Source organism: Sus scrofa, chromosome X (assembly GCF_054392235.1).
Source record: "Sus scrofa isolate SSC_HxYL_T2T_F1_AM1 chromosome X, Sscrofa_HxYL_maternal_Yorkshire_Landrace_v2.0, whole genome shotgun sequence".
In the NCBI taxonomy this organism is placed as follows: Eukaryota; Metazoa; Chordata; class Mammalia; order Artiodactyla; family Suidae; genus Sus; species Sus scrofa.
Genome location: NC_139401.1, coordinates 68,354,103 through 68,371,729, shown reverse-complemented (window position 1 = coordinate 68,371,729; position 17,627 = coordinate 68,354,103). Strand labels below are relative to the sequence as shown.

Genomic DNA, 17,627 nt, shown 5'->3' with positions numbered 1-17,627 from the left:
AAGAATGGTCTTTTCAATAAATGGTGAGGGGACAACTGGATCTCATGCCAAAAAAGTAGATTTGGACCCATACCTCACACCATGTACAAAAATTAAGTCCAAATAGCCTAATCAGTCTAAATGTGAGCTAAAACTATAAAATGCTTAGAAGAAAACACAGATGTAAATGTTGATGACCTTGAATTAGACAATGCTCTCTTAAAAATAACACCCAAAGCACAAGCAACAGAATAAATAGAGAAAAATTGGATTTCATCAAAATTTAGAACTTTTGTTGGAATTCTCTTGTGGCTCAGTGGGTTAAGGATTCAGCATTATCACTGTAGTGGCTCAGGTTGCTGCTGAGGTGCAGGTTCAGTCCCTGGCCTGGGAACTTCTGTATGCCACGGATGTGGCAAAAAATTTTAAACTTTTGTGTTTCAAAGGACACTATCAAGAAAGTGAAAGACAACGCATAGAATGGGAGAAAATATTTGCAAATCAGGCATCAGATAGACTTGTATTCATAATATATAAACACTTACAAATCAATGTTAAAAGGACAAATGACTCAATTCAAAAATGGGCAGGAGTTCCCATCATAGTGCAGCAGAAACGAATCCAACTAGGAACCATGAGGTTGCAGGTTCGATCCCTGGCCTTGCTCAGTGGGTTAAGGATCCGGCGTTGCCGTGAGCTGTGGTGTAAGTCGCAGACGCGGCTTGGCTCTGGCGCTGCGGCTGTCGCGTAGGCCAGCAGCTACAGCTCCAATTAGACCCCTAGCCTGGGAACCTCCATATGCTGCGAGAGCAGCCCTAAAAAGGACAAAAAGACCAAAAAAAAAAGAAAAATGGGCAAAGGACTTACATAGACATTATTCTAAAGAAAATATACAAATGGCCAAAAAGCACATAAAAATATACTCAACATCATTAGTCATTAGCAAAATGCAAATGGGATACCACTTTATACCCACTGGGATGGCTATTTAAAAAAAAAAGGGGGAGTTCCCAGCAGAAACGAATCTGACTAGGAACCATGAGGTTGCGGGTTCCATCCCTGGGCTCGCTCAGTGGGTTAGGATCTGGCATTGCTGCAAGCTGTGGTGTAGGTTGCAGATGTGGCTCGGATCCCTTGTTGCTGTGGCTGTGGCGTAGGCCGGCAGCTGTAGCTCTGATTCGACCCCAGGTCTGGGAATCTCCATATGCCATGAGTTCGGCCCTAAAAAGCCAAAAAACAAACAAACAAACAGAGAGAGAGAAAATAACATGTATTGGTGAAGATGTGTAAGAAGAATCAGAACCCTCATATATTATACATTGTTGAGGGGGATGTAAAATGGTGCAGCCCCTGTGAAAAAGAGTCTGGCAGTTTGCTGAAGAGGTTAAACATAGAGTTACCCTATGACTCAGCAGTTCTACTCCTATGTATGTTAGAGAAACGAAAACGTGTCCACACAGAAACTCATACACAAGTATCCATAGCAGCATTTTTCATTTTAGCCCTGAAGTATAGAAATAACCCAAATGTCCATCCACAACCTATGAATGGTGAATAGTTCCCTTCAAGGCTCAGTGGTCAACGAACCCAACTAGAATCCATGAGGACATGGGTTCGATCCCTGCCTCGCTCAGTGAGTTAAGGATCCAGCATTGCCATGAGCTGTGGCATAGGTCGCAGACACGGTTGGATCCAGCATTGCTGTGGCTGTAGCTGTGGCCAGCGGCTACAGCTCCGATTTGACCCCTGGCCTGGGAACTTCCATATGCTGTGGGTGCAGCCCTAAAAAAAAAAAAAAAGAATGTACTCATTCTATGTTTTTTTAACTAGACTAGATGCTACAAGAAATGTAGTTGTTTACAAGTTGGAAGTGAAGCAAAGGATTGCCAGGCCACACAGAGACTGGCATATATTAATCACTCAATAAATGTTTGTGGGATTTGTTAAATTGAAGTTGTAATATAACTGTAGAAGAAAAAAAAATTGGTTTGATATCTCAGCTTCTTTCAGCAGAACAGAGCAGAAATTTCTGACAGTATGCTTTATCCAAGAGCTTAAGGATTGACAAGGCAAAAAATGACAAACGTGTTAGGGAATTAAGTATGTTTGAAATGACTAACCATATTCTCCAAAACAAGTAGTGAACGCATGAGGTCAAAAGATAGGCTGGTGGACATTGAAAATAGGAGAAAGACTCAGATACAGGAGTTATAATGAGCAAATTCAGCAAAGGAAACATGGAAGGATAGAAAATTGTACACAGAAGAATAGTTCAGAGTTCAGGGTCTTAGAAGTGGAATAATTCCAAGTGCTTCCTTATCAGGCTCCAAAGCATGGCTGTGCCCAGGAATAAGCAGAGTGCAGGGAGAACATCACTATTGCTCAAAAGGTGAAGAAAACTGTCATATCAGAGAATTAGGCAGGTCACAGGGGAAAGGGCGGGTTCAATGCAGTTAACTTATTGCCCAACCTAGTGCTATTAACGTTTCTTGAATGAATGAATAAGTGTTATAGAATTTATCGTAGTTATTTGTTTCCCTGTCTTTTTCCCTCACTGGACCATAAACTCTGGGAGTCTTACTTGTTTCTATATCTCTAGTACTCTGCATAGGGAGGAGTAGGTGCTTTAATCAAGACTTGAGTGAGTATAGAATGTATATATATGTAGAACTGAATCGCTTTGCCGTACAACAAAAATTAACACAACATTGTAAATCTGTACTTCAATAAAAAACTATACTTCGATAAAACTATACTTCAATAAAAAAAAATTGAAGTATCCCTGGTGGCTTAGCAGTTAAGGATTCAACATGGTCACTGCAGTGGCTTGGGTTCAATCCCTGGCCCAGGAACTTTTGCATGTCAAAGGTGCTGCCAAAAAATAAATAAATAAAAATAAACAGATCCCTACTGTATAGCACAGGGAACTATGTTCAATATCCTGTGATAAACCATAATGGGAAGAATATAAAAAAGAATGTATATGTATAACTGAATCACTTTGCTGTACAGCAAAAATTAACACAACATTGTGAATCAACTATATTTCAATAAAAAAGTAAAAATAAAAAAAGATTTGGGAGTTCACGTCGTGGCTCAATGGTTAACAAACTCAACTAGCATCCATGAGGACGTCAGTTTGATCCCTGGCCTCGCTCAGTGGGTTGAGGATACAGCATTGCCATGAGCTGTGGTATAGGTCGCAGACGAGGCTCAGATCCCGAGTTGCTGTGGCTGTGGTGTAGGCCAGCAGCTACAGCTCCGATTTGAGCCCTAGCCTGGGGAACCTCCATATGCCTCAGCTGTGTGGCCCTAAAGAGACAAAAAGACAAAAACAAACAAACAAAAAAAAGATTTGAGTGAGTGAATGAATATTGAACTGCTGAGAATGACAAGAAAAAAGAAAGAAAAACTGTGAGCCAGGTGCTATTATTGTCAAGGAAGCTGAAAAGAGTACAATGTAGGTCTTTATATAAGAACTTTGAGAGCATTTGCATAATATAAGCAAATGACATAGACCTCAAAAGAGGAGAGATTGATGACAGGGAGGAAGACTCGATTTGGAAGTAGCAATAGGAAAAGGAATATATCAATTTCTCTCCCCACATTCCCCATAAATTCTGGAGAAATGGGCACTGCGTTTTCTCCCTTGACCCTACCCATCTCTCACCCCACCCTATCAATTTTTTCCAAATTTACCTCGCTTTGCTTCCTGTTGCTCCTGTGCTTATAATTCTTCAAGCCCCTTTTGGCAAACCCCTCTACCTCCAGACTCTCTCTCTTTGGCCATACAAGCAACAGCAAAAGTCTGAGTCCCTAAGCATCAGTTTTCAGCACCATCCGTACTGATCTCATACTCCCCCAGTGTCTTCCGTTTGAGCATCAAACCAAGTGAAAACTTTCAGTTTTCAGTTTGAGTGTCCACCATGTAGCCCTCTCATGTGAGGTAAGCCGTCCTCACTTCCAGTGGCTTTTACATGGTATACAAAATACCCTACCTATTTCAAGCTTCTAATTAACCTTTTCTCTGCCCAACCAGAGCCCTCTGCCTGTCAGAACTCCCTGAGGACTCATTTTTCCCTTCCTGGCTATCATTAAAACAACTCTCCCAGAAACACCTGCCTTCCTTTCTCCTTTCCTCTCTCCTAGTACTAAACCCTCATGACTGTTGTATGTATATGCCTTTCTTGTGTGTCAGTATGTCTTCCTCCTGACCCTACTGCTACTGGCCTGGATGGTTGCAAAACCCCTTGCTAACCTTCACTGTATTGTATGCTATAGCCAGTGGATCTTTTCAAAATGTAAATTTCAGCATGCATGCACATGCACACACACACACACACATTTGAGATATTTCATATCCTTTAATGAATTCTTTTTTTTTAAGGGCCGCACCCACAGCATATGGAAGGTCCCAGGCTAGGGGTCGAGTCAGAGCTGCAGCTGCTGGCCTACAACACAGTTAATAGCAATGCCAGATCTTTAACCCACTGAGCAAGGCCAGAGATCCAACCTGCATCCTCATGGATACTAGTCAGATTCATTTCTGCTGAGTCATGACAGGAACTCCATGAATCCTTTTTTTGAAGTATAGTTGATTTACAATATTGTTTTAGTTTCTGATATACAGCAAAGTGATTCAGATATAGATATATATATATATATGTATATATATATATGATTTTTATATTCTTTTCTATTATTTATTACAAGATATTGAATATAGTTCCCAGTAGGACCTTTTTTTTTAAATCTATATTATATACAGTAGTTTGTATCTGCTAATCCTAAACTCATAATTTATCCCTCCCTCACTCCCTTTCCCTTTGGTATCTATAAGTTTGTTTTCTATGTCTTTGAGTCTGTTTCTGTTCTATAAATAAGTCCATTTGTGTCATATTTTAGATTCCACATATAAGTGGTATCATATGGTATTTGTATCTGTCTGACTTCACTTGGTATGATAATTAATTGCTAGATCCATCTATGTTGCTGCAAATGGCATTATTTCACTTTTAATGGCTGAGCAGTATTCCATTGTATATATATACCACATCTTCTTTATCCATTCCTCTGTCAGTGGGCATTTAGGTTGCTTCCGTGTCTTTGCTATTGTAAATAGTGCTGCTATAAACATTGGGGTGCATGTATCTTTTGGAATTAGAATTTTCTCTGGTTATATGCCCAGGAGTGGGATTTCTGGATCATATGGTAGTTCTAGATTTGGTTTTTAAGGAACCTCCATACTGTTTTTCATAGTGTCTGCACCAATTTACATTCCCCGCAGCAGTATAGAAAGTTTCCCTTTTCTTCACACCCTCTCCAGCATTTGTTATTTGTAGACTTTTTCGTCTTTTTTTTTTTTTGGCCACATCCGCAGTATGCATAAGTTCCCAGGCCAGGATTGACCCTGCACCATAGCAGCAACCTGAGCCCCTGCAGTAAACTGGATCCTTAACCCACTGAGCCACAAGAGGACTCCTGCAGACTTTTTGGTGATGGCCATTCTGAACAGTGTGAGGTGATACCTTATTGTAGTTTTGATTTACATTTCTAAATAATTAGTGAGGTTAAGCATCTTTTCACGTGCCTATTGGCCATGTAATGGCCATATGTCTTTGGAGAAATGTCTATTTAGGTCTTCTGCCCATTTTTTGATCAGCTTGTTTGTCTTTTGTTGTTGTTGAGTTGTGAGTTGTGTGTATATTTTGGAAATTAAGCCTTCGTAGGTCTCACATTTGCAAATATATTCTCCCAGTCCATAGGTCATCTTTTCATTTTGTTTATGGCTTCCTTTGCTGTGCAAAAGTTTGTAAGTTTGATTAGGTCCCATTGGTTTATTTTTGCTTTTATTTCTATTGCCTTGAGAGGTTGACCTAAGAAAATGTTGCTATGATTTAGAGACATTTCATGTCCTTTAAGTAAAAGTCCAAACTCATTAGCCTGACTGGCCCATCTGGCCCTTTGTGTTCTAATCCACCTTTACTTTACTAGCTTCACTTCTACCACTCCCTGTTTCAAGCCTTCATGATCTTGTGTGTGAGGTTCCTTCTCTAAACCTAGTCCCTTATCCATAAACCCCACAACCTTCCCTGCTTCCAGTTCCCCTACCTTTACCCCAAATGCATGTAAATGTCTCCTAATCTTTTTTTTTAACTTTTTATTTTGAGATAATCATAGATTCACAGGAAGTTGTAGCCAAATGTACAAGGAAGTTCCATGTACTCTTGTTCCAGCCTCGTCTAATATCGCCATCCTGCACAATTATTGTGCAACATCAAAACCAAGAAGTTGACATTGGCACAATCTATAGAGCTTATTCAGTCTTCACCAGTTATACATGCGCTCAAGTGTGTGTGTGTGTGTGTGTGTGTGTAGCTCTGGGATTTTTATCACATGTGTAGGTTTGCATAACCACAAACAGCAGTACAATTAAGAACTGTACTGGAGCTCCCATCATGGCGCAGTGGTTAACGAATCTGACTAGGAACCATGAGGTTGCGGGTTTGATCCCTGGCCTTGCTCAGTGGGTTAAGGATCTGGCGTTGCCATGAGCCGTGGTGTGGGTTGCAGACACGGCTTGGATCCCGCATTGCTGTGGCTCTGGCATAGGCCGGCAGCTACAGCTCCAATTAGACCCCTAACAACTCCAATTAGACCCCTAGCCTGGGAACCTCCATATGCCGCAGGAGCAGCCCTAGAAAAGGCAAAAAGACCAAAAAAAAAAAAAAAACTGTACCATTACCACAAGGCTCTCTCATGCTACCTTTTTTTGGGGATGGGGGGGGGGTGCTGTACCCACAGCACCACAGCAGTGACCCAAGCCACAGCAATGACAACACCAGATCCCCAACCCACTGCCCCACCAGAGAACTCCTCATGCAACCCTTTTATAGCCACACTCATCCCTAAGCCTTGGCGACCACTAATCTGTTCTCCATATCTCTAATCGATGTTTCACAAATAGTATATAAGTGGAATCATGCAGTACAGATTTGCAATTGGCCTTATTACCCAACATCATTCCCTTGAGATCCATGAAAGTTTTTGTATGTATCAGGAGTTTATTTCTTTTATTATTTATTTTTTTTTTTTCATTTTTGGCCACACCTGCAGCATGTGAAATCTCCCAGGCCAGGGACTGAACCCACGGCACAGCAGCAACCCAACCCACTGCAGTGATAACACTGGATCCTTAACCCACTGAGCCACCAGGAAATTCCTATTTCTCTTTATCGATTAACAGTATTTCAGTGGTATGGATGAACTACAGTTTGTTTGATAATTCACTTGTCGAAGTATATCTGAATTGTTTCCAATTTCTTTTGTACAAATAAAACTTCTATGAATATCTAATACAAATTCCAACATGAAAATAAGTCTTAATTCTCTGGAATAAATGCCCAAGAGTGCAAATTCTGGATTGTATGGCAAGTTCCTTTTTAGTTTTGACCTTTCCCACCTGAAGGGCATGTGTGATCTAGTTTTTCCACATCCTCACTAGCAACTGATATTTTCATTATTTTTCATTTTAGCCATTTTGATCAGTGGCTCATTGTGGTTCTTCTCATCTTTTAAGGCCTGTCAAAAGTTACTCTATAGAGCCTTTTCTGACATCCTTTGGAAAACTTGATTACTCCCTCCTCTGTTCCTTCACTGATACTTCATTTGTCATTGTGTTTTAATTATTTATAGATATAGTCTGAGTCTTCCCCTCTGTTCTGATCTGCATGAAGATAAGAGCTGTGCCATATTCATCTTTTTTTTTTTCCCTGCAGCACCCACTACAGTTACAGGTGGCACACAGAGGGCACTCAGTAAATGTGTGGAAAGTAAGCGAAAGAATGAATGAAAAAACCATTAGTCTTGCTTGCCTCTCCCTCCCCCATTAAGCTATAAACCCTTTTAAAACAGAAATCATGCCTTCCTCTGTGTTTCCCAGCAGCAGCTAATGGGGTGCTCTGTACATATAGCTGCTCAATAAATGTTGGCTAGCTATTCAGGTAGCTTATCTTCCCTCTGCACCCAGGAGATAAGCACATGAAAGAGAGGACAGGCCCCAGTATTCCCGTATTAAGGATAATATATCATAAATTTTATAATATTCTTATAATCTCCACAGTCATTCAGTATTTGTCTCCATACATGAGTAATCAAAACAAAACAGTCTTTTGAGTCAAAGAATACCTCTGCAACTGAGCACTGTTCAATAGTTCCAATATGCTTGTTACATATGATTTTGGGAGGATGGCATTTCATATCCCTCATTCTTCTTTGCAGTTTCAGAAGGATCTGGAATTTTTCTGTTTTTGCCACATGGGCATAATTTGACATGTTGATTGTGAAGGGGTCATTAACCCCAACATTTTTGATCACTTTTTGACTCTGCATTTTCTCAACTCTGAAGTATGTTAATTTGCACTTGTTTATATGTCTCTGTAAGAGTTACTCAAGCCCTGGAGGACTGGTGTATGTTTTGTCTAGGAGCTAGATTGTAAGCCCCTTGAGAGCAGGGACCTTATAATTCCCAGGAATGCATTCTGGACATTGTCAGCACTCAATTAATGATAATGCTGGAAGCCTGACTAAGGTCATCTGTCACAGTGACAACTTCCTTTTCATCTGTAAGGCTTCCAACTGTCAAAAAAAAAAAAAAAAAAGGTTGTTAGGTTGATTTGATAGCATTGAGTGATTCTACCTAACATTATGCTCATTATCACCCACTACAATTTGTTCCTTAGAGTACTTTCAGATTTATACTTTTGGATCAGTTGTTACAGTTCTTTTCCCTATATTCCCCTAGTTACATGCAAGTGGGGGGGGGGTACATTTCATAACGCAGAAGTCCTTTAGCCTAATAAAAAGTAAGCTGATAACATCTATTCTCTCAAAACATGTAATTCTCTTCACCAGCCCTCATTGATAACTAGACGATAAACTCCAAGTATGTCGACAATCCTAAATTATCAGAAACCATCCTTAATAACCGTTCAGTGTATCTGTCCTATTTTCACAGATTATAAAATGGAGTAAATGTGTATGCCATGTCCTATGGCTGTTGAAGTTAAGTTAATATGAATATTTAAAGGAAGTCTGAGTTCTAAAACAGAACAGCAAATTCAGTCCTCATTGAGGTTGGAGGTGGGGGAAATACTTTTGGTCAGTCATGTTTATTGGATATAATTTACATCATTTCTAATTTGATTTACTCTTTTTAGGTGGAAAGTTTGATGAGTCTAACAAGTTAGGCTTTTTTCCCTTCACTATTTGCTGATTCAACTAAACCTCCAACCACCTCACAACTACCCCAAGACCAAACTGGCCTATCTATTTCTGACATTTTGTCTCCTTTTTCTTTTCTACAGTGTACTAAAGGAGGTGTACATAGCCTTTAATCCCAAAGCAGTGGTCTTACAGCTGGGAGCTGATACAATAGCTGGGGATCCCATGTGTTCCTTTAACATGACTCCAGTGGGAATTGGCAAGTGTCTTAAGTACATCCTTCAGTGGCAATTGGCAACACTCATTTTGGGAGGAGGTGAGTACAAAGGAAGGTCACCAGAAGAATTTGTTGACCTTCCTCCACATTTTGTCCATTGACACTGAGGAAAACTTGGCTTTCTTAGATTGAATAATACCAACTTGACTGTGGTCCAGAAACCTGAGTCGATGAACTCTGCCACCTTCACAGTTCAGCATAAAGAAGTACCCTGACATACTTCTCCTCCTCAACCTGGCATGTGCATTGACCCCTTGGCACTCTCTGAAGTCTTTAAGTTTCCATTCCCGAAGCAAAGGCACTTTGCTTAAAGGTGACATCAGATCTTATTAAGAATAGAGGATGTTAACCCCAGTGGACTTTGCTCCATCCTCTCAATATATAGTCTTTGATTCCCAGTTCTAATCATTATCATTTGGAAACATACCACTAAAATTCTAACCCTACTCACATATAAGTAGTAAGTAGTAGTAGTATAAGTAGTAAACACATGAATTAATGGAATATCTAAGCTAATTTCAAGAACAACTTCTTCCCCACTAAAAAAGCATAGATTTGTTACAATACAGCAAAAATGAGAGATCTTGGGCATTCTTGCCTTCAGTGCATACTGATGTGTTGTATTACTTAACCAACAGAAAGCTGGGTCATTCAATAGAAGCATTTACACATTTGTGAAAGGAACCTTTCACAACCTCAACTGCCTTTGAAGATGCCTTGCTTAAAATCTTCTGTCTGTCTGGCACAATCTTTATTCCATTAGATAAATGGATTGGTGTGTTAAAATAACATGGTCAAGCAGATTGAGCTTAAAATGTATGTGTTAGGGAACAGCTAATAGTTTGTTGTTTGTCAACCTGTTATTAAAAACCAAATTAGAGGAGATTGTGCCAAGGCCTCATAAAAATGTGTGAGCATTCAACACAAATACACAAGCCTGGTCCTTTGGCAGCCTCAAACCCTAAAGGGATCAAAATTAAAGGTGCTTACAAGAGACAGCCTTTTATGAAAAGGTGGCAAGAAATGTATTAACTTCAACTCAGGAAAAAGTACCACGTGGCATATTACTTTCCTTGGTGGCACTAATGACAGTGATTATGATACAGGTATACCTAGGGGGAAAGAGAAAAAGCCCTTTCTACAACATATGTCTGTGTGAATTCAACTTCTGCAGGCTTTACTTAGCATTTTCAAAGCCTCTTTGCTTTCTTAGCCCCAAGTTTTGGCTTCTGAACATGTATCTCTTCCTATGCAATATGTGTATTCCTGAAAAATACCTGTGCACAAATGGAATTTTTGCAAATTAAATCATACTGTATATGCCCCAGAGAGAGCTTGTTACTTAAAACCTATGTGATTCTTTTTGAAGTCAAAGCGTCATAGTCAATAAGTCAATCTTGTAAATTCATATTTTCCATGCCAGGAGTGTTCAAAGTAATACCTGTACTATTTCACTTAAATTCTCACCCCCCAATAACACATGGACAATTAGCAGTGATGGCCACGTCCCTAAGCTTCAGTGGACCCCATTGAGGCCTAAAAGACGCATCCCAGAAGCCTCAAACATCCATGACCTTTCAAGGAGTTGAAAGGCTTAAGAAGAGGGTAGCCATCTGTCTCAATTTATACATGTTTTTCCAGTGTAATTATTAATACTGTCTCTTTTTACTCTTAAAAGTGTATCATTGTGGATGATAAATGATAGAGTCACCCTACCTAAAATAGACCAGATTCTATTTCCCTCAGGCTGCACCAAGGTTAGGAAGTTGTTCCATTTTATCCTTACACTCTTGGAATTTAGCTAAAGGCCAATGTTCTAATGCTTGCATGGCAGAACACATCTATTCAGCACAAAAATATTCTGATTATTAGCCAGTATAATATGGCTCCTGGGTGACTGTGACAGGACCTGTCGAGGTGGGTCAGAGTGTCAATCAACAGTCTCTTCTTCATCTCATTCCCTTTGATCTCTGCCACTAGGCCCTGCATTTTGTGGAATGCTGATATTAAAAGGAAGTATCATTCTATCAGGATTTTCCTTTTCTCTTTCCTGGAGGATTCCAGGATTATATCTGCCAATAGCTTTAACTTATGAATCACATCCAGCAGTCATTTTTATATAGACTTGTTGCAAAATTCATCATAGAAACCTTCACTTTGAGTAGGACTCCTCAAAAGATCCAGGTTCCAGGGATCTCAATCTTACCAGTGACTCTTGGTGGAATTGAGGAGCTTGGAGTCCTAAGGTGCATATCGTTCAGAGATGAGGGCCTCTTTAATCTGTGAAGGCCTTGGACTTCCCAATTCCACACTGTGCATGGTCTGACTGGTCCACTAAAGTCTGCCTACTAAGTGGTTCAAAAATATCATGAAAGGATGTTTAGGTGAAATTCTGCAAGCTGGAATTGTCTTTTTAGCCCTTTTATTAAAACAGTTTTCTCTCCTTCCTTACCCCCCTTCCCTCTCCTGCTGTTTTGTGACTATTCTTTCCTAACTTCACAATTCTTGATGGAGACAGGAGGCTATAACCTTGCCAACACGGCTCGATGCTGGACATACTTGACCGGGGTCATCCTAGGGAAAACACTATCCTCTGAGATCCCAGATCATGAGGTAAGTAAGGCTCTGACAAGTCCTCTCTTCTTTAAGGGGAAGAGCTGAGTCATTCCACCTAATCAAAATCATGTCCTCACCACTCAATACCGTTTTGTTGAGAGACACTCCAATAACAATAACACACTGTCTTGGCAGAATAGTGGACTCTTGTTCCAAAATATCCAAGACCTTCTGCCTTTTTTTGCAAGAGATCTCAAAGGCCAACCAACTTTAATTTCTCAATTAATTACAGAGACTGTGGGAAGGGGTCACCTGTTCACACAAAGAAGTCTTTGGAATATGTGCATATTTTCATCCCCTAGCCCTCAAAAAAGAAGGGGCCGTTTTTTAAATGGAGAAGCTGGGTTCGCCTCTATCTTTAAAAAGTCCCTGTAGGTGATATGTCACACCTATATTCTTTGGTGGTAGTCCTGGTCTCTCGGTTTTCTCTGACTAATGTAAAATTCAAAAAACACACGAGCACCACCAAGACAGGTCTGGCATTTCTCCGGTGATTAGTGGCACGCAGAAGTTGGGGCGGGACCATTCAAAATGTGAAACATGTCATTTGAACCTTTGCCATTTTCCCATTTTCTTTAGTCATGTGAGATGGTCTTTACATTTTCCAAGGCAAAGATGTGTGTTCTAGTTTTCTCAAAAAAGGTGTAATAGAAAGTTCTCTGAGACCTCTGAGTGTGCTGTTGATCCCTTCTCTAAAGGGGGTACACCTTCTCTTCCCACCCACCCTGACACCTGGCAGGAAGCATGTTATCACAGAATAGGATGTGTAGCTGCAGGCCTCAGACTGTGTGACTTACTGTAATGAATCAGTGCTTGCAGCCCCACCTTCTCAAGCCATTTCCCAAGGAGTCAAGATGGTATTTGGGTTATAACATATTGATTTCTGTTAGATGCAGAAGCTGTACACTTGGGAGAATTATGCTTTTTCAAGTTACTATTATTTTTAAAAAATTAGAAACAACTTAAACTAATTTCCTTCCAATTTTCTTCCAACCACAGATGAGGTATAATATATATCTCAGAAAAACCACTCAATATGTCTAGAATACAAATAGAAGGTACACTATAATTTGAGACAATTTGCGAGTGTCAGGGTTAATAGAAGTCTCTTTTCTTGACTTGACTTACCTTTATTCAGTATTTGGAAGCTTTATGAACTATAAAGGTAAGCGGACAAATTACGTTTGTGAACAAATGTAATCGCTGTTATTGCTGTGGGAATATCTCAGATTGCATTGTAATTTAAAGCACTGAGACTTTAAGAACTGATCAAGTTGTGTCAAAAAAAATAGTTTTAAGCTGTAGAAGCTTGAATTGAGAGTGAATGTTCTGTTTATAGGAAACAATGTAAATCTGTAGGTTTCATCTATCTTAAAAGGGTGATAACACTTTAATAAAGATGAATATCGTCTCTGGTACCCAGAGAAGCATTGTGCCCAGCTAGATGTGGACTTGGTCTTCTAGATAGACATGTCCTGTCTTTATACTGATATATTCTGCCAGCTTAAATGAGATATAATGTATGTCAAATGCCTAACACACAGTTCTTGGCACACAATAGGCATTGTTGAAATGGAAGTTTTCTTCTTCCCCTTTGTATGCTCCTAACAACTTCTTATACCCAGACATTTATGACTTTGTCATTCATAAATTTGTCCAAACCCTTTTCGAATCCCTTCTGTCATATCCTTCTGGTATAAGGGATGTGAGTCATCCAAGAGGGAACAAAGAAGAAAATTGAAATGACAGTCTTCCAGGTACAATAAGATAACATTTTAATGAAAACTGCCAAAAATAGCCCACACAGTGTAAAGACATATATAAGTTTTGTGCCACAATACACAGTTGCACACAAATATCCTTGCGGTCCTCTGTAATCAGATCAACAAATGGTAGCTCAAAAAAAATTTACTGAGCACCCATTGTGTGCCAGGCACTATGCTAGGTATCTTGGAAGATAGAAACACACTAAAACCTCATCTCCTACCTCAAGCAGCCTGGGATAAAGGGGGATATAAGCACGGGGGAGATATGTAGATACACAAATAATTATATTACAGGGCAGAATAAGAACCACAAGACTGTAGGAACAATGGTTATGGAGATGCACATCAAATATAAAGGGGATACAAAGGAGTGTACAAAATACCCTGCCTTCCACGAGCTGAAAATGTAATTGAGAAATCTAATCGGTGAAAAGGTCAGGACAGTGCAGCAGGCAGCCACAGTCTGCTGGCTAACCCTCTCACTGTCTTCCCTCTCGGTCTTGGGCCTTTGTTCTTCTGTCTCCTAGGATAATAATCCTCCTCCCCCAGATGTCCTTTCTCCACCTCTCTGCTGTCTTCCTCAAGCCAGCTTAAAGCCCCATGCCTTTAAAAATCCCTCACCTAAATAGACCAAGGCCTTTGAGCTCTTCCTTCACATTCATTTGTTCCTTCATTCATTTGTCAAATATTCACCAGGCCCCTACTACTTGCCAGGCCCTATTCAGACCTGGATTCAAGGATAAAAAGATACAAGATAAACCCAGTGCCCTCAAAAATCTCCTCATCTACTAAAGGCACTCAAATGTGCTCAAACCCCGGACAGATGAGGAGCATAGAGGAAATGTTTCACCAAGGCTTTAAACTGCATGTTGGAGGTTGATTGGGAGTTTGCCAGGTGAAGAGGAGAGGCATTCTGGGCAGAAGGAATAGAGACTGAAAGGGACCTGGTCCCTCATGAGACCAGGGAGAAGTTTGGCATAGTTGTGGAACATAGGGTTTTTTGAGGGGTGGGGTAGGATTAAGGTGTGAATGGAAATTGGAGCCAGATTATGAAGTGCCTTGAATGCTGCACTGAAGAGCTTACACTTTCTGTGAAAGCAGATGAGCTTTGGTTTTTACAAAGCTCACTTGGCAGAACATGGAAGATAGACTGCAAAAGGGAGAGCGATGAGAAAGGCAAACCTGTTAAGAGGTTCAGAGACACTGCTGTAACACTCACATCTGTAGCATTCATTTGGTCATCTGCATTCCCCTTCAGTGCTCATCAAAAGTTGGTGTTCATTCATTGAATAAGCAGTTGAATCTATGAGCATTTGAATAATAAGTGTCTCAACATTCACACTGGTAAACTTGTATTTTTAAGATGGAAGAATTGGAAGCATAGTCTAGCCTTTCTCTGGAAATAATTTAATCCCAGTAGCAACTACTCATTCTTTGCAAGAAGTACCAGGTATCCCAGCTGTAGGAAACAGATATATTCATGGGCAAACACTAGATCGCCGATGAGAAGAAAAGAGTTAGGAAGGCAAGTGTTGAAAGTGATTAGCGACGATATTTCAGTCATAACCCTCATGAGATACAAAACCAGTCATGCATAAAGCCATTGATCAAGGAGTTAGTTCCAGCCTAGGAACTGGGGAGCTAGGTTGGCCAACCAGGCATGGAATAAGGAGGCAATCCTAGCTAGAAGAAGAGTTGGGCCCAGCTGGGAAAGCTGAGAGAAATGGAACTTAACCTATATGACTGACCCAGGTATCTCTACCACAGGGAAAGCCCAAAAGTGACATGGAGTCCCATAAAAAGATTAGGACATGGCTAGTTCAGCAGATCACCCACTCCATGTAATAAGGCTTATGGGCTTATATATAAATGTTGTGTGATCCAATAATGCTATTTGGATCATATGATATAGGATAGAGTAAAACAGTTATATCATGTATTCATACACACACACACAGAGATATCAGGTATATATGTGTACATATCTGAATCATAAAGTAGGTCTATGCACAAAATTTAGTGAACAAAAAATTTTTAACTATACTCCTTTTAATGGACTGTTTAGATAAGTTATGCCTCATTCATATAAGGGAATGTATGTAGCCACTGAAAAGAATTAAGTTGATTTATGTACAAGTGTATGTTAATGTAAAACAGTCTTACACTACAGTCTATGCAGTCTATGGATTGCACTGAATCCATAGACTGATTTGGGGAGACGTAATATCTTAACAATATTTACTCTTTCAATACATGAATTTGCTTTATCTTTCCATTTACCCAAGTCTTTAATTTCAAATTTTAATTTATACTTTTCAGTGAACAAGTCTTATATGAATTTTGTTATATTTATCCCTAAGTATTCCTTAACTTTGATATTGTTATAAATGATATTAATTTCAATTTCCAATTGTTTGTTGCTAGAATATAGAAATATAAATACAATTGATTTTTATATTTATCTTGAATAATGTATCATTGCTAAACATTAGATCTAATAGCATTTTTGTAGATTCCTTAGCATGTTCCATGTATACAAACATGTCATCTGTGAATAAAGAGAGTTTTACTTATTCCTGTACAATCTTCATGCCTTTTATTTCTTTTTCTTGCTTTATTACACTGATTGTGACCTCCAATGCAATGCTGAATAGAAGTGTTGAGAATGAACATCTTTGTCTTACCCCCCATCATTGGGAGAAAGCACTTAATCTTTCACTGTGAAGTGTGAGGTTAGCTGTAAGGGTTTTTTGGTTTGTTTTTTAATGTCCTTTATTAGGTTGAGGAAGTTCTCTTCTATTACTGAGAAGTTTTCTCACAAATGAGTGTTGAATTTTGTCAAATGCTTTTTCTTCACCTATTGAAATGATCAAATGGTGTCCTCTTAGTCTGTTAATACAGTTAATTGCATTAATTGTTGCTATTTTAATGTTAAACTAACCTAGCATTCCCAGGATAAAACCCTACTTGGTCATGGTATATTATCCTTTTTATATGTTGCTGGATTCAGTTTGTTGAAAATTTGTCAAGGATTTTTGTATCTCTGTTGATGAGGGATGTTGATCTGTTGTTTTTTTTTTTTCTTGTAATGTCTTTGTCTGGTTTTGATATCTGATCTTATAAAATGACTTGGGAGGTAGCCTCAAATCCTCTGTTTTCCAAAAAGAGTTTATGTAAAATTGATACTATGTCTTACTTAAATGTTTGATAGAATTTAACAGTGGAAACATTTGAGCCTGGAGTTTTCTTTGTGGGAAGGTTTTAAATTATGAATCCTATTTATTTAATCATTATATGGCTATTCAGATTTTCTATTTTCTATTTCTTCTTGTTTCCATGTTGATTTGTCTTCAAGGAATTTTCTTGTTCCCTCCTTAATTTTCCCTTATTATTGTTTTAATCTGCAGGAGCTATAGTGATATCCCTTTTCGTTCCTAGTATTGCTAATTTCTTTTTTCTTGATCATTTTAGTGTGGGGTTTATCAGATTTAGTGAACTATATTTTTTTTCAAAGAACCAGCTTTTAGTTTTCATTGACTTTATTTTTTTCTTTTCTATTTCATTATTTCTACTCATATCTTTGTTACGTCCTTCCTTCTACTTACTTTGTATTGATTGTTAGTTCTTTTTCTAGTTTCTTATGATAGAAACTTAGTTCATTGATTTCAATTCTTTCTTCTTTTTTAATATAAGTATTTTGTGCTGGAAATTTGTATCTAAGCACTGTTTTAACTGCATCCCACAAATTTTGGTATATTCTCTTCATT

General features: G+C 39.1%; 1 protein-coding gene across 2 annotated transcripts in view; it reads left to right on the top strand.

Annotated features, from left to right (window-relative positions):
• The window catches only part of HDAC8 (histone deacetylase 8), a 240,213-nt gene that overhangs the window by 86,954 nt on the left and 135,632 nt on the right, over window positions 1-17,627 (top strand). For both annotated transcript variants that reach the window (XM_085008426.1, XM_021080459.1), the window contains exons 8-9: window positions 9,345-9,517; window positions 11,997-12,091. In XM_085008426.1, coding sequence (XP_084864552.1) covers window positions 9,345-9,517; window positions 11,997-12,091 — 268 coding nt within the window. The remainder of the gene's footprint in view (window positions 1-9,344; window positions 9,518-11,996; window positions 12,092-17,627) is intronic.